At 44.4% G+C, this 17188-nt stretch overlaps 1 protein-coding gene across 2 annotated transcripts; it reads left to right on the forward strand.

Moving 5' to 3' along the window:
• Positions 1-728: 728 nt before the first annotated feature.
• Slc19a2 (solute carrier family 19 member 2) lies at positions 729-16584 on the forward strand. Of its 2 annotated transcripts, none has more exons than XM_021166662.3 (6): positions 729-1124; positions 7915-8517; positions 11956-12181; positions 13212-13404; positions 13780-13921; positions 14546-16584. In XM_021166662.3, the coding sequence occupies exons 1-6, from the start codon at positions 921-923 to the stop codon at positions 14672-14674; spliced, it is 1497 nt and encodes a 498-aa protein (XP_021022321.1). In that variant the 5' UTR covers positions 729-920; the 3' UTR covers positions 14675-16584. The 2 variants fall into 2 exon arrangements, with proteins under 2 accessions (XP_021022321.1, XP_021022329.1); XM_021166670.3 differs by having other exon boundaries at positions 7915-8403.
• The last annotated feature ends 604 nt before the right edge of the window (positions 16585-17188 follow it).

The raw sequence follows: 17188 nt of genomic DNA on the forward strand, positions 1-17188 counted from the left end.
TGTCTATAGTAAAAGGCCCCAAATCTCAGTTCTCAGGTCCGGCTTGCGTCTTTCTACCACAGATGAAGACAATGTTTAAAAAAAAAAAAAAAAAAAAAAAAAAAAAAAAGCAAACCAAATCAAACCCAGCAACAACAACAAAAAGCTCTTGGAGCCCAGGGATTGCATTCTCCCGCCTCAAGGTTAAAGGTTTGCAAGCCTGTGTCATCATGTGTCCCGGGCAGAGGACCAATATCAGTAGGTTGGCAGATAAGACTGAGCAGACTCGCTGCGATGAAGCACACATCCGGGGATCCCGCTCTAGGGAGCCTTCCGGACGTGTGATCGGAAAATGCCTGGTGACCGATCCGACCGGGGCGGGGGTGTAGGGTCCCCGCCACAGAGTCCAGACATGGACCCTAAAAGTCCGATGTCCCAGAACCCCTCACGACAGAGCCCAGGCGAGCAGCCCCAGAGGCCTTTCTGTCTTTTGAGCCACTGGCCAATAGGGAAGCAGGGAGGTTGGCTGCGGCCCGGAGGCATTGGCGAGGGGGAGGTTCCCGGGGGCGTGGCTCGTGAGCGTCCGCTGTGGCTGGGCGGGGCGTGGGCGGGGCCAGGCGGGTGGCGGGCCAGACCGGGAGGCGGACCTAGGGAAAGGGCGTTCGGCGGCCGGGGCGGGGCGTGAGGGCGGGCCCAGAAGGGCGTGGGGGCGGGGCCAGGCGGGGTGGCGGGCCAGACCGGGAGACGGACTTAGGGAAAGGGCGTTGGGTGAGCGAGCTTTGGCAGCCGGCGGGCGGCGGGGACTCCAAGCACCTTGACCCTGGCGCGAGGCGGCGTCGCGCACGCTTACAGGTGCCCGCGCGGGCCCGCGGCTCGGGCGCCCTCCCGTTGGCCGAGAAGGAGGAGGGGGCCGTGTCGGCGTCCAGCCCCTCGCGCCCAGGATGGACGTGCCAGCCAGGGTGTCCCGACGAGCGGCGGCGGCGGCGGCCAGGATGCTTCTGCGTACTGCCCGCGTCCCTCGCGAGTGCTGGTTCCTGCCGACCGCGCTGCTCTGCGCCTACGGCTTCTTCGCAAACCTCCGGCCGTCGGAGCCGTTCCTCACGCCCTACCTTCTGGGACCCGACAAGAACTTGACCGAGAGACAGGTATGCAGGAGCGGCAGGCGGGGAGGCCGAGCGTGGCAGGTGTTTGCGGAGGGCCTGGCGGCGGAGCCCCGGAGCGGGCTACGCAGATATTCTGCTCGCTTGGAAAAGTGGCCTTACTCTTTGCCTTTCTGGCACGTTCCGTGCGAGACTAAGCAAGATGGGCCGCAGCCCACGTGCATATATGTTTCAGGCCGTATGTGGATAACCCGGTTCTGCCCGGACAAGTCCTGTGGGAGCTGCTGGGGACCGGGGACAGTGCGTGGATAAAGAAAACAGTAAATTCGACTTTCAGTAGAATATGTACGTATGAGTGTTTGTATGTATATATGGATGGATGTTATTTGGCTTTGTTTTTGTGAGAGGGTCCCCCTTTCCTTCCTCTCCTTGACTTTGTTTACCCCTGACAAGATAGATACGCTCTATCACAGGACAATACAGGACAGTAGTACGCCATCCGAATCTGGCTTGCTTGATTAGGTGAGACTGTGTCCAAAGATTTCCTGCTCCCTCTGAGGTCCGTCTCTGGGATGAAAACAGACGGTGTCATATAATTGGCACTTAGCTTTTCTCGAATCGTGAATTGTTGCTTCACCTACAGGTTTTGTCCTCCGTACAGGTAGGTGTTTTTGAGGGCTATGATGCACATGAGCCATGACCAAGAACTCCTGCGCAGACATTTATTCAAGATACAAACTTGTTACGCACAGCACCACAGAAGTGCATAGTATACTTCAGAAATGTGCCTAACTCCTCTGATTAAAGCTCATTATCCCGGCACTTGGTTTTGTCAGAGGAGCATGTAGATGGAGACTGCTGCTCCAGGACCCTTCTCTTGAGTATCCAGAAGGGTGAAAGCTCAGGTCCGATGTCATCTCCCTACGTCAGATGAGTGGATGCTGGATAATTGCCACCTTCTTCCTATACCCCGTTTCCTTCCTTACCGAGCTGCTTTCCTGCCCAGGTGGCTGTAGAATATGACTCCCATTTAAGCCTCCCTGTCATTTCCTGTCAGTCATCACTTCTGAGGAGCAACTAACTCAATAACTCGGCATGCCAGGTCAGAGCAAGAGGTGACACTACCAGACCCATTTCAGACTGGCAGGATATAATTACTCAGAGTCCAGTTTGTTGCTGCCGTGTGCCTTTATTCAAGGTCACCTGGGAAAGAATTGAGAGTCAGTGTGGAATCCCGGATCCATTGACATTTAGCAAGTACAGCTGACTTCTGCCGTAAAGTTACACCCTGCTTCCTAATCTTATGGATCACTTCACAGTTATTCATTATCCATGTGTATTTTGGTACTGGTTAAAGCCAACAGTAGAAAGATAAAGCCTTCTGATTTAGAATGGTTTTTCCACGAAGAAAATTGCTCTGTGGTTATAAGAAAGTGTGATCTTGGAGACCCAGGACAACCACTGAACTGGAGGTATAGACACTGAGGCAGACATGACTCAGCATGTGAGCAGAGTAAGCAAGTTTGCATGCAAACTGCTGTGCGATCTGCACAGTGTATGTCCTTGCCTGACAGAAGCATGTGAGGAGAAACGTGTTCTCGGTGTTGATACTTGAAAGTTGATATGTTTTGTCAGGGGACCTGGATCGAGAGCTGCTGTGCACTGCAGTATGGCATGCCTTGCCCTCTCAGCAGGCCTTACACATAGGGGGTATAGGAGTATAGCAGAGTGCTGGGCCCAGCAAATGCTTGTTCATTGTACGACAGTGCAAGGATGCTTCTCTTAGTGCCAAGTAATCGAGGCAAGGGGATTTAAAGAGAAATCTAGTGATCTGGGATGTGGGATCTTGGAGTCTTTGCTAAAATGCTAGTGTAGCCCTTCTTTCCAGGTTGAGAATCCTACATTTAAAAACAAAACAAAAACCTAGTAGCTGAAATAGAACCACTGTTGTCCTTCACGAATGAGCACTTGCTTTCAGCAACGGACAGTTAAATAAAACATTGAATGATTTTTAAGCAAAGTAAATCCTAGGTTATAGTCAGTGACATTTGTACTGAAGTTTATATTTTTCCCTTGAAGACATCAGAAGTGCCAACCTGGGTCATCTTAAATCGTACTGAGTGCCTAAGACTCAAGGGCAGAATTTCCCCTCTCCATTCCCATTCTAGAATTTTACCACTTTAAGATTGAGGCAGGGGGCTGGTGAGATGGCTCAGTGGGTAAGAGCACCCGACTGCTCTTCCGAAGGTCCAGAGTTCAAATCCTAGCAACCACATGGTGGCTCACAGCCATCTGTAATGAGATCTGACTCCCTCTTCTGGAGTGTCTGAAGACAACTACAGTGTACTTACATATAATAAATAAATAAATCTTAAAAAAAAAAGATTGAGGCAGGTTCTAATTGGACTGTGTCCCAATCATTAAAAGCCAAACATTAATAAAAGCTATTTACTTATTATGTTAGGAACTGAATCCAGGGCTCCTTTTGCTATACTGCTGAGCTACATTTCCAGACGTTTTTTTTTTTTTTTTTAATTTTGTAGTTATGTGCAGGACCGTGTAAGTGTTTGCCATGTGTGTATGGGAGACTGTGAAGGCCAGAAGAGGAAGGATGTCAGAACCCCTGTAGCTGGAGTTATGGGTGGATATGAACCAACTGGCATAGGTGCTGAGAACTGAGCCCCAGTCCTCTGGAAGAGTAGTTGATGTTTCTAACCACTGAGCCTTATCTAGTCTTGTTGACCAATTTTTAGGGATGTTCTTGTAAAGTTGCTCGGAGTATTCCTAAACTTATGATCTTCCTGCCTCAGCCTGTCTGGGATTACTATTGTTTATTGCTGTAGCCAACAGAATTCTTTATCTCTGAAAAGTGTTTTAACTTTTCTTGGTAGCATTCGGTTTTGATGTTTACTGCTTTTCTTTGACTTGTAAACCCATTTCACATATTCTGCTTGACACTCTGAACCTTGGAGATTCCTTTTGCCCTTTTAGTCCATCCAGGCTTCATTCATACGACAATCCTAAATCTAGCATATTCACCAACTCACCTATGTATGGTCCGGTACTCAAAAGTATGATCTCTGCTTGAAATAATCTTTCTCTGTGTGTGTGTGTGTGTGTGTGTCTGTCTGTCTGTCTGTGGGTTCTTTTTCTATCTTCCTTATCTTTCTGGACCCACCATGTTTTCAGTTTCCATTTTTTAAATCTGTGTGTGTACATGTTTCTTACTTGGCTCAGAACTCCTGGAACTAAAGGTTCATTCATTCATTCTTTTTTAATCTCAATACAGATTAAGTAGTGCTATGTAAATATGTATGCATCAAGTAGGGTCACAGAGCTCTTTACCTGGTTTTCTTCAGTCAAAATGGGAATTGGGTTAAAACCGAACAATTTACTTTCCTGTGGCATATCTCCCAGAAGAAAATGCACACAAACAAGTTCTGCCCAGAGTTGTGAAAGGCACTTTGACTAGAACAGATCGATTCCCTTTGATCTCGTGGTGGATGTTACCTGGGATGAGAGCTAGCCAACAGAAAGGTAATAAGGGGATGTGTGCCCTTTGTATGTTTTTGCCTGTGAGAAGCTGTTCTTCAAGAGCCAAATATCTATTAAAGGAAGATTTTCTGCTGTTAAGGCTTCTCTATCAAAATTTTTTTGAAAGAATGTCTTTTGAGACCTACCTCTCCAGACTATGTGGTCTCTGTCTCTGAGGAGTCCCTGTCATGGTCTCCTTCCACAGAGATGGGAAAACTTCTGCAAGTGATAGAAGGAAACTTAGGGCGTTCGGAATCACTAGCAGTTTTGTGATTGAAGAAAGTAGATGTTTTGGTGTGCTGGGTTGGGAATATCATTTCTCTGCCAATCCTGACTGTATAATCCAGCATTCTCAAACACCAAGTTTCCTTCTTGTAAAATAGAGATGTTAAAGCAGTTACTTCTTAGGACTGTTTGGATTAACTGGAAATAGCTGAGGTAAAGTTCACAGCATGGTATGTGGGAGATGTGCTGCTATGGTTTTTTTGATAGTGGGAGAGGAGGTTTCTGTTTTTGTTTTTCTTGATTGCTGTTCCTTGTAGGAATAAACGTGGATCACTTAATTAGAGGGAGTTGAAGCTAGCCCTTCTGGTCTCCCGTGTTCCACCTGCCCCATCCCTTGGCGTACTTAGTTGACATGGTAGTATTACTGGTAGTATTACTTTCCCTCATCTTCATTATCCAAATTGTGGGTTTGTGTTAGTGTAGCACTAACCTCATGAGGGTTATTTATTTATTTATTTATTTATTATGTTTCCTGTGTTACCAAACTGGCCTTGAACTACTTAATGGCCCTCCTGCTTCAGTTTACAGGCATGCACCACCACGCCCTTTCAATTGATAAAGGATGGGACTTACGAAATGGAACATTAGCAATTAATTAAGGATAGCTACTGCTGAAAGTTCCATGTCTAAACAAAGTTTTACTAGACTGAACAGTTGGCCAAAACTCTGGAACGTAAGAAGATGGGGTGCTGAAGGAAGTAATAGAGAATATCTTAAAATGTTTTAGTAACATAAATTGTATGTATCCATTTGTTACTGTGACAACTTCAGCACATGCATATGGGATTCAGGGAACACATCAGAACAATTCGCCTCTCCACCATTTCCTTATATTTGGAGCCCTTCAACAGTTCCTATGGTCATACAGATTTTGAGGCTACTCTGGGGTACATAGCAAGTTCCAGACCAGTCGTCACAACTGCATCGCTGGGACCCTCCACCCTCCAAGCCCCAGAGCAACAACAAGGCAGAAACACCCTAAACTGACTGCTGTAAGTCCTTAGTGCATCGCTAGGTACTGAGCTCCCTGTAAGAGAAGGAACTTTTCAGTGGTCACTCTTACCAGGAAAATGAGGCTCCCGGTGGAACTGTGCTAGTTGGTATAGTCCAGGGGCCATTTCTGATTCAGTCTTCTAGTTTTCAGAGCTGTGGAAAGGTGAGTAAGTGGTTATATATGTAATCCTTGCATCAGACAGTCCTGTAGTGCAGGGTTTGTCCTCTTGTGCTGATGATAAGGATGAATTCAAAGGGGGACTAAACCTTACCTACCCACAAGCCCCTGCTTCCAGCTCTCCAGCACTCATTGAATGTGGCACAATCTGGACTTGACCTTGGCCTCTGCTAGCCATGAGATTTTGTTGCAATGCTGGGCAGTGGCAGTGAGTCCGGGTTTCCTTTCAGCCATTCATTCATGAAGGAAGCTAACAGGTGCTCAACAGGCACTGCGCTGCTGAATGCTGAGGTTCTTTGGGGTGTGTACACTAAATACTTTTTCTTTTTAATTTGTGTGCAATGCATGTTTATGCTTTCAGAAATGAGGGCATGATACAGTTAGCCTGAGGTAAACATAGGATGTCTTCCTCAGCCATTCTCCTTTATTTTTCTGTTACAGAATCTCTCACTGAACCTGTAGCTCACCAGATTGCCTATGTTAGCTAATTGGCCAGCAAGCCCTAGGAACCCTCCCATCTCTTCCTCCCCAGTGCTGATATAACAGCTTTCTACACAAGTACTGGGGATCTCAGCTCAGGTCCCCATGTTTATATTAAACTGAACTGTCCAACCCCAAGTACATTTTTTTTTTAATGTTCAGAGGAACAGCTCTTAATTATACAAGTAATGGAACTGAAATTCCAAATGCAATCTTTCTCATTTAAAATGCGTCTTGAGAATTATGTTTACAGAATCTCAATTTTAAATTGTGCATAAGAAAGAAATAGCAATAAGTTCCAGTTAACCTTATGTCATATAAATCAAAATAGCTAAAGCAAGGATTCCTGTGTAACTATTATAAAGATATAATAAATTTTTGAGATGATAAATTACCTAAATATCCTGAGTTGGGTATTACAGTGTATACATGTACCAAGATACACTGTATCTCATAAATATGTACAACTATATAAATTATTTTTTAATTTAGGAAAAGAAAAATAAAACACCAAACACTTAAACTTTAGGTCATGTTACCACTAAGTAAGAGAGCCACAGCTGCTGCCCACAGTCCTACTGCCCAGGAAGAGCTGTTTCATCAAGGCATAAGACAGACACACTCCTTTCTTCCACCCCACAAAGAGCAAAGCTTCACATCAGAGAAGTCTCACTACACACTGTTAAAGGGGTGGCCCATAATACATTGCCCATGCTTCAGTGGATGACCCGATACCCACACCTATGTGCATGTAAGCAATACTAGTCCGACTGTGGGTTATAGAAAAAGGAGGAGTCTGGGGAGAGGAGAAAGTATAATGAAGAGTTGGAGTGGGGGAGTAGAAGTAGATATCATCCAAATACTTTGTACATATGTATGAAATCTAATAGAAATAATGATAATGATGATAATAATAATAAATTTTAGAGATAAATTGACAGTGATTTAATTTCGAAAGCATGTATTGGTCCTTGTGTCTTCCAGACAGTCTGCTGCCTGTTAAGTTATACAGGTGAGTGCTGGATCCAACTCTCAGAAACCTTCAAGGTGCTGGGATGAGTGAGATAGAAAATCCCCGTAATCGAAGCACTTGGAAGGCTGAGGCAGGAGGCTCCGCAGTCCCAGACTAGTTTGATCTTCGGTGTGCTTTTGAGTCCAGCCTGGGCCACAGAACAAGATCCTTGGTGTAGGGAAAGGATTTTATTATGCCGAGGGGATAGGGACGGCTACTCCAGAAGTTACCTGAACTTACTGCCAGTGTTTCTCCGAGGGATAAGGGAGTGTTGCTGGGCTGTTTTGTAGGAATACATTCTTATGGCTTGTCGGGTCTGTTGATCACTAACAAGCTTTCACTCTTCCTACCAGGTCTACAATGAAATTTATCCGGTGTGGACATACTCTTACTTGCTGCTGCTATTTCCCGTGTTCCTTGCCACAGACTACCTCCGGTACAAGCCTGTCATCCTGCTGCAGGGACTCAGCCTTATTGTGACATGGTTCATGCTGCTCTATGCCCAGGGACTGCTGGCCATTCAGTTCTTGGAATTCTTCTACGGCATCGCCACAGCCACCGAAATCGCCTACTACTCCTATATCTACACTGTGGTGGACCTGGGCATGTATCAGAAAGTCACAAGCTACTGTAGAAGTGCCACCTTGGTGGGCTTTACAGTGGGCTCCGTCCTAGGGCAGATCCTCGTCTCCGTGGTGGGCTGGTCACTGTTCAGCTTGAACGTCATCTCCCTCACCTGCGTTTCTGTGGCTTTTGCTGTGGCCTGGTTTCTGCCTATGCCACAGAAGAGCCTCTTCTTTCACCACATTCCTTCCTCCTGTCATGGAGTGAACGGCCTCAAGGTACAAAATGGTGGCATCGTTACTGATACCCCAGCAGCTAACCATCTTCCTGGATGGGAGGACATTGAGTCAAAAATCCCTCTAAATTTAGATGAGCCTCCGGTGGAAGAACCGGTGAGTTCAGCCTTAAGTTTGCGGTTGCTGTTCTGTGCGTTGGCTAATGGTAGTGAAACAGACAGGCAAGCCCATTCCACCGGGCCACTCATTCATTAAGATGCAACTGATTTATATATTGGATAATCAATTTATTCACCCCTAGAATGCATGATCCTCAAAGCACTGGCATAGCATTATGAGTCATGTCAGAAATGACTTGGGGCTGCATCTCCATTTTTGTATCCCTACTGCTTGGTAGACACAAAGGAAGCACTCAGACAGTGTTTGCTAGTGAGCATTTGAAATGATTCAGTTGGTGATCTGTGTCTACTTGTAGCTTCTGACTCAAAGCTCAGAGTTGGTTTTTTGTTTTGGTTTGGTTTTTTGGTTTTTTTCGAGACAGGGTTTCTCTGTATAGCCCTGGCAGTCCTGGCACTCACTTTGTAGACCACGCTGGACTCGAACTCAGAAATCCGCCTGCCTCTGCCTCCCGAGTGCTGGGATTAAAGGCATGCGCCACCACCGCCCAGCCGAAGCTCAGAGTATTTAAAGATACAGAATTACTTTCCTTTTCTGGGCTGGAAGGATGCATGTTATTTATTTCAAATGATGCTCTGTTGGTTTGTTGTAGAAGGGCAGTGAATGAATGATAGAGAGAAGATAGCAGACAAATTCAAGATGTGATTTTAAAGCTTTCTTAGAAGAGAGGAGCCCAGCATTTAAAACAGCCTCCCCACTCTCTGTAACTAGGAAGATGAGTTAACTCCCTAGGTTATTTTTTTAATATAAAGGTGTGTGTGTGTGTGTGTGTGTGTGTGTGTGTGTGTGTGTTTTGTTTTGCCTGTCAGGTTATAGGGTGTGAGAGACAAGGACAAGATTCATTCCAGCTGCAATGAAGCAGTTTGGGTTTTCCTGAAATGTTGCTTGGCCATAAGCCTACTAGCATTCCTGTCTTGATTAGGGAATCTCAAACCGAATTATAGGTTTTGTAGACTGAATGAAAATGCAGAACTACTATGAATAGCTTGATTCTATCTAAAATCAACCTAGTAGTTTCTTCCCAGCCTATAAAAGCCTCGCCCGGGGAGCTAGTTGAAATTCTATCTCAGGGAGCCTCAGTCCTCCTCTACAGACAGGGGTATGCCTATCATGGGACACACCTCTGACTACTCAGGGCACCATCTCTGGTCAAAAGGACCAGGGATTAAGTATGTGGATTCTGGCATTAGCAGAGGGCTGGTTGGGTCTCTTCATTTGCTAGATCTCACATAGTCGGGAAAACATGGACTCTTCTGGTTGGTTTCAAGTGTGTTACAGTGGCTTTGGCAAACCTGAATATACCTAATAGTATATAAGTATATACTTTAAATATGAACATTAGTTATAGTTAAAATTATAGAACAGTGGGGTTTTATGGTGTTGGACTCAAGAAATATAAAGGAAAGGGCATTTGTTCGTAGCAGCCACTGCATACAAATGTGTGTGTAGTTTTTGTATGCATATGTATAACAAAACCAAGAACTTTACAGGACAATATTTACTCTATCTGTTTTATTAACTTTTTAAATTCAAGCCACTACCTATTAAATACAGTTTATTGCCACGTTGAGTTACAGTTTCAATAGCTCTTCTATACCAACGTGAACTTTATTATTTATCAGTAGCCAAAATGTCAGTATTTGGACTGGATGTGGCGGTACACACCTATTGTCACAGCACTCCAAGGCTGCAGCAGGAAAATGGCAGGTTCTCTGTCAACCTGGGTTACACTGTGAGGCCATGTCTCAAAAGACCCCAATAAAAACACATGTTAAAGCATACGGCAATTTTCACTAGAAGTAATCTCCCAACCGGGCATAGAGCAGTCTGAGGGCCTGGGTCTCATCTCTCCTCTTCTTACCGAGGTAAGATTGGCATCCAAGATCAGTAGCAAAGACATACTTGCACAGATAACATTCACACACAATATGAGACTCACTTCCCACTTTACCTCATAAAGGCTTTCACTGAGTTACATTGTCAGACTGTGAGGTTAGCTACAGTGTGGGAGAGATTAGCTTCCATTGGTTTCCTGATATCCCAGGCTCTGCGGCTGATACCCTGGTGGCTGGGCAGTGCTTTGGCCACCACATTGACTGCTGTTTTCCTACAGCAGTCAAGCGTGAAAGAAAGCGTGAAGAAAGCGTGAAGGGAAGCCAGGATATAGATATTGAGGATTGCAGAGCCATTTAAGCTAGCAAAACATATAACCACATTAAATCACAGCTGCAATGTTAATTTAAGAGTAGATGGCTAGGTGGGTGGTTTATCGTGACTTTTCAGCAAGAGGAAATTAAGCAGGACTCAGAGTAATGGTCTACTTGCCTTAGACTTACCTCAAGTATTGAGTTCTTTTTAGAGATAGCCTATTGCTTTAGAGCAAAGGGGACTGACATTGAGGGAGGGGACACCAAAGCCAGTGATTTTTTTTTTTTTTCTTTCAGGAGGGCTAGCGTTAGGCTCCATGGGAAACCACTGCCCAAACGTGTGAGGCCCTAGGCTTAACTCCTAGCATTAAAAAAAGTAAAATGTCATCTAGTATAGTGGCACTGGTATGCTATTCCTTATTCTGGAAACTGAGGCTGAAAGACTTCAAGGGCGAGGACAGCCTGAGCTACATCACAAAGTGTCTCAAAGTAAAATAAAACAAAATTCAAAGGAACCCTCTTTCTGAGCTAGAGATTGCCATGTCATTCCTTCCTCACAATCCTCTCAAGCTGAAAGGCCTTCCAGACTGGCAGTTTTCCTTTGAGTAAGCACCCCCAGTGTGCATGCTAACGTTTCTCCTGTAGTATTCAGTAGTGCTGTGTGATGTTTGAAAGAAAAAAAAAAATGACTCCAAACTCTGCTTCTCCTACTTCTAGGGCAAGTTAATTAGTTTTGCAGACTTTACTTCCTTATTGGTGTGTCTATATTTTGATTACAAATGGGGTAGTATAAAAGTCTCAGATGAGCATACAGAGTGGGCATTTCATACCCAGTGGGCAGTACTGATGTCGCCACTAACCCAACCGCAGAGAGCAAACAAATGTGTTCCTTTGCTGTAAATGTTATCTGTGAGTTTGTAAATAATCTTTCCTGTCAGCGCAAGAGGATATAATTGCTCATAAGTATAGATATGAATGTGCGTGCGTGCGTGTGTGTGTGTGTGTGTGTGTGTGTGTGTGCATATTTTACTGTAAATAGTTAATAATTTGCCTAAGGTTGTATAAATGTAAACAGTGAAGCCAGGACCAAAACTCAGAGTAGCTTCAGGGCTCCTGTCTGTCCTTGCTAACCTGTGCTGTTGTTCTGCTTGAGTAAAATAAGCACTTGGTTTTTACAAAGGAAAAAAAAAAATCTCAGAAAACTGAGCTTGCGCGGTGTCTGCAGCAACCCTACCACGGTGTTCCAGCTCTGTTTCCGTTTGCTGTGCAGGAGGAGCCCAAGCCAGACCGGCTGCGGGTATTCAGAGTCCTGTGGAATGACTTCCTGATGTGTTATTCCTCCCGCCCTCTGCTCTGCTGGTCCGTGTGGTGGGCCCTGTCCACCTGCGGCTATTTCCAAGTGGTGAACTATGCGCAGGGATTGTGGGAGAAGGTGATGCCTTCTCAGAATGCTGACATCTACAATGGCGGTGTAGAGGCCGTTTCAACCTTGCTGGGTAAGTAGTTAGGCCAGCAGGCATCAGGCTCTCTCCCTCCCCCGAGCTCTGAAAGAGCCCAAAGGAATGGCTTGTTTGGAGCTCCGATTTTTTTTACTAGGGAAAAACTTGGATATAATCAAGTGGTAGGGACCTTTGACCAACAGACACATTCTCGAAATGGAAGGTACTGATTTTCAAGATGGTTTTCTTCTCTTATCCGTGTTCCACTTGCCTGTGTTCATTGAGATTTTGAATAGCAGTGTACTATAGTTTATGATGGTAGCTAATGTCTCTTGAGTGTTTATGTACTGAACACTGGTCTGTAAACAATAGGTATATTAGTTGTATTTCAGAATTCCTGAGATAGTTACAATTATTGTTGTCATTTTACAATTGGAAACTTTGGACATGTTGATAATTTATCTAAAATCAATAAATGGTAGGTAGCAAAATAAAGATTAGAACTCGGGCATGGTGGCTTCAGAGCCTGTGTCCTTGATAACACATTCTGTTCCTTTCTACTTTGTTGCCCTACTTCATAAGATTGTTGGAAGATTCTACATAATAGCTCTAGGCACTTACTAATTGTGGCTGGCACCCAGAAAGCACTCCCATATTATAGCTGTCATCACTGGCATCACGTCACTCAAGGGAAGAGAAGCCATTTTGCATATACTAGATTGATTGTGTCTCGGTCTGAAGCAGAGATGACTCACCCAGCCATATTGCCAAATCAGATGCAGTAATTTTCTGGGACTGTAGCCTGTGCTTCAGGCCAAATACATTTCCACAGCAGTACCCTGGGCCTGTGTCCTCCTCTTCTGTCTACTTGCCGGATGTGCTGATTCAGGCTCACCTCGGTGGCAACATGCTATTCCATCAAGTTCAAAATGTCTCTGCTTAAGTTTCAAGGAACTCGGTGTTCTCGAGCTTCCTAATTTACACGTTGAAGGTCTTAATGCATAATAATCTGAGCTGCATTTTTATTGTGTTGAAATAGAAATAGAGTTTCTATAGTCAATGATTAGAGCCCTTTTTTGTTTTGTAGGTGCTAGTGCTGTGTTTGCAGTTGGCTATATAAAGCTATCTTGGTCAACTTGGGGAGAAATGACGTTGTTCCTGTGTTCTCTCCTGATTGCTGCTGCAGTGTATGTCATGGACACTGTGCAGAGCATCTGGGTGTGCTATGCATCCTATGTTGTCTTCAGAATCATCTACATGGTACTCATCACCATAGCAACGTATGTATTTTAACTCAGAAGTATTAGGAAAAGTTATGGGCAAGATAAACTTGGATTTCTTTACAACCCAAAAATATTAAAATTTCTATTTAAAGGAGGCAAATGGGCTGAAGCTTCGTATTGTAGTTATTGTACGTTCCCCCCTTCCCCCCCAGGAAATATTTAGGGAGGATTTGTTTGTTCTCTTGTATTTTTATCCCACTGTTTTCTTATGTTCCCATAAGATTTATATGTCATGCAGCAACAAACCATGTTTCACATTTCAGAAAGGGAGTTAGCAGTAAAGAGAAGGGGATATGTTCATGTTGAAAGTAGAAATGTGTAACAGTTTAGAAGGAGGTATGGGTACTCCAGTCACTGTTTTTCTTTTGAAAGTTTTCAGATTGCTGCGAACCTCAGCATGGAACGTTACGCCCTTGTGTTCGGCGTGAACACCTTCATTGCCCTGGCATTGCAGACTCTGCTCACTCTGATTGTTGTGGATGCCAGGGGCCTTGGCTTATGTATTACCACTCAGGTGAGATGTCTCCATCGGCTCCCAAAAGTAGTTTACCTGATGAGGGTGACAGAAGTGGGACATGTCTTGTGAAAACAAATTCAGACATTCTGAACAGATCCAACCTAAGTGTCCTCCCTCACCTCCCCATTCTTAGGTCTTTTCTGTGGAGAATGTTGGTTGGGACCATTGTCTTTTGGATGAGGTCCTGAAGATCCTTCTCAACCGTGGGAAGTTTGACCCCTAGAACTAGAGTTAGAGATGCTTGTGGTTACCATGTAGGAGTTGGGGCTTGAACTCAGGCCCTCTGGAAGAACAGCCATGTTCTTAGCTGCAGAGCTGTCTCTCCAGCCCCTCATTCTTAATCTATAGCCCTGAAGTACTGTATTAGATGCCCTGCTTCGTGGTCCCTCAGAGCTCTTTAAGTCCCCTTCCTCCTTTTTATAAAGCCAGTCTTCATCCAAATACAAAGTCGTTAAGGTCGATAAGTCTTATGACTCTCGACATACGACCCATGGAGAAAGCAGTAGTGCAAATGCCCCCGGAATGGCTGACTCCATCCACTCTGGAGTCCTTGTGTAGAGTATGTTTACGTACAACCCATCTCCAGATAATTTCATGAATGACTACTTTTCTCTCTTGCAGTTCCTGATTTACGCCAGTTACTTCGCAGCCATCTCTGTGGTTTTCCTGGCTAATGGCATAGTCAGTATTATAAAGAAATGCAGAAAGCGAGAAGATCCCAGCTCCAGCCCCCAAGCCCCCACGTCCTAACGTGCCCCCGAAGTGCTGCTGCTTCCAAGCAAGGATTCCGCACCGCAACTGCTTGGATGTATTTAAACTCCTTATGGTTCAGATAACTATTTCTGAATGTATATTTCATGGCTTCAAAGCAGCTACTCAACTAACACCTTGCAGTCTTGAGTTAGGATAATACTGTTAGGAGAAGCCAGACCTGAAGCTTTTTTTTTTCTTGGATTGCTTATGAACAGTAATTTAAGAATGACTTTTTCTAATTCAAGAAAAAAAAAAACCCACAAAACTTGATTTTGAAAAACCGAATAACCAAGCAGCACGTCTGCTCTTTCCCCGATTAGCGTGTGAGTGCGATGCTTTCTAGTCACACTCATCACTCGCCCAGACCTGTGGCCTGGTGGGACCAGGGCTTCAGAAGCCACAGGACGGTACAAGCCTCGCCAGACGCGTTCTGTCAGCACTTGCCCCCGCCAGCCTCATTCTGGTTTCAGTGTTACGTGTGCGCGTGTGTGTGTGTGTGTGTGTGTGTGTGTGTGTGTGTGTGTGTGTGTCTGCAGATGGAAATCGTTCCTCACTGGCAGTATCTACTCGGGTTCAACGTTCTGTCCTCTGAGGAGTGTTATGTCTGATTTTATTTGAAAAGTTCACTGTATGAGTGTTAGTGCCTCTTCCCATTTTGACCGTTGTATATTTTTGGAAACATTCTTTAGAATACATTTCTGCATTATTCGTATGCTTCCCAGAGAAGCTCATTTCATTACAAAAGGCACATTTTAAAGCCTGCTGATAACTGAGGGGGGCTAATCAGGTTAGGTTTGCTTGTCTGTAATACTTTTGTATGAAGGACTCTTAATTGCAACTGAAAAGGTCATGTATAGGTTAGAGATACAGGGAGCCCATTTTATATTTGCATACCCTTTTATTTCCAAAACAAAATGAGCTCTTTTCCTTTGAGACAATATCATTCCCATATACCTCTCATTGTCTTGGCTTTCTTATCCAAGACGAGAAGATATCAGTCGGAACTGGATTATTCCACAGCCTTTTTTATAAACTGAGCCTCTTCTTAATGATTGTTCTGGGCTTGGCAGTAGGATAGACTTGATGCCTGCGTTTTGGACCTTAGACCTGCCCGCCTTTGTTCCTACCGTTAGCTCATCTTGAGAGATACTTAAAAGTATCTCCTCATTACTTGAAAGAATGACGTTCTATATGCTAATATTTGTGAGACATGAAAACTATTTCAAAGCCAACTTTGTTGTCTTGTATAACATGTCTAGGTAGGTGCTTTCAACGAGAGTGTTGACCTTTTTAAGACGGACATAGCTGCAGGGTATTATCAATACTGAGATTGCAAAACTGGAGCTTGGCAAGTGTGTAGAAGACCCTGGCTTAAGTTCCAGCACTGGAAAGACCAAAGTGCAAACATGCATGGGAGGAGTGAGGGTAACAGAGGCCATGCCGTACGTCTTCCTTTGCAGCTAGGGAAAGAACACTAAGGAGATGGAGAACTAAGGTCAGAGTAGCAGTCTCCAGTCTTACGTTTTGGTCTCTTTCCTCCTACAGTTCCTTGTTGCTCTATAGGAAGTTGGTTGCCCAGAAACAAGAAGAAACATTGTGATTGAGAAGTGTCCTTTTGTTTTTTTAAAATAACATGTATTATGGTACAATCAAATTGTTCACATTACCAAAGCAATATTTCTTTGAGATTCAGTTCACTGTTTGTGGCATCTCATCTGATCCTTCTTTACCTGTCTAAATCAAGACTGTATCCACATTTTACCACGCGGCCATATTTGCAGAATGCAGAACCCAGTGGGCTGTACTGTATGCACTTTGATGAAGAAGTGAAAATAATCCGTTGTACTTTTTATTCAATCTGTATAGACTATAAAACTATTTTTATTAAATAAATATTTTACAGTATATTTTCCCTTTTCACTCAGAATTATTTTGAGTTCATCTTCAAAAGGAGGTTTATGTCTGTAAATCTCCTAACAGCCTTTCCTGGACACCATTCGTTTAAAGCATGCCTCTTGCCTTCCCAGCTAAACCTCCAGTCAGCCCATTAACCCCTCCCTGTCTCTGTGGCCTCCTTTGCTCTCTCCCCTGCACTCTGCCCCTGCAGCACCCCTTGCTGGCACTGTCTGCAACTTTGGTTTCCCTACACCGCTCATGTCTCTTTTTAAAGCATTCTTCCCTTCAGAAACTACAACAGTGTCAGTCCCTTTGCTAGCAACAAAACATTTTAAATTAAGGAAATTAAAGCCAGGGCTGGATGTCTTATTTTGAAACTCTGTAGTCTCTCTATTCCATACCTGAATATTCTAGTGTCCAGAGAAGCACCTTCATTGCTCCAATTGAAAGTCACCTTTCATTGTGTACTAGAAACCAAATCAGGCTTGGCACCAAGTCAGTCTCACCATACAGCATCCAAAGGAGTACTTTCCTTCCACAGCTACGTAGTAAGGCCTTTCGTAAAAGTATTGGAGCTCTGGTTGTCTGTTCCTGTCGTTTCTTTCAGTATGTCTT

This window comes from Mus caroli, unplaced genomic scaffold, assembly GCF_978045245.1.
Source record: "Mus caroli unplaced genomic scaffold, Mus_caroli_1 scaffold_1, whole genome shotgun sequence".
Lineage (NCBI taxonomy): Eukaryota > Metazoa > Chordata > Mammalia > Rodentia > Muridae > Mus > Mus caroli.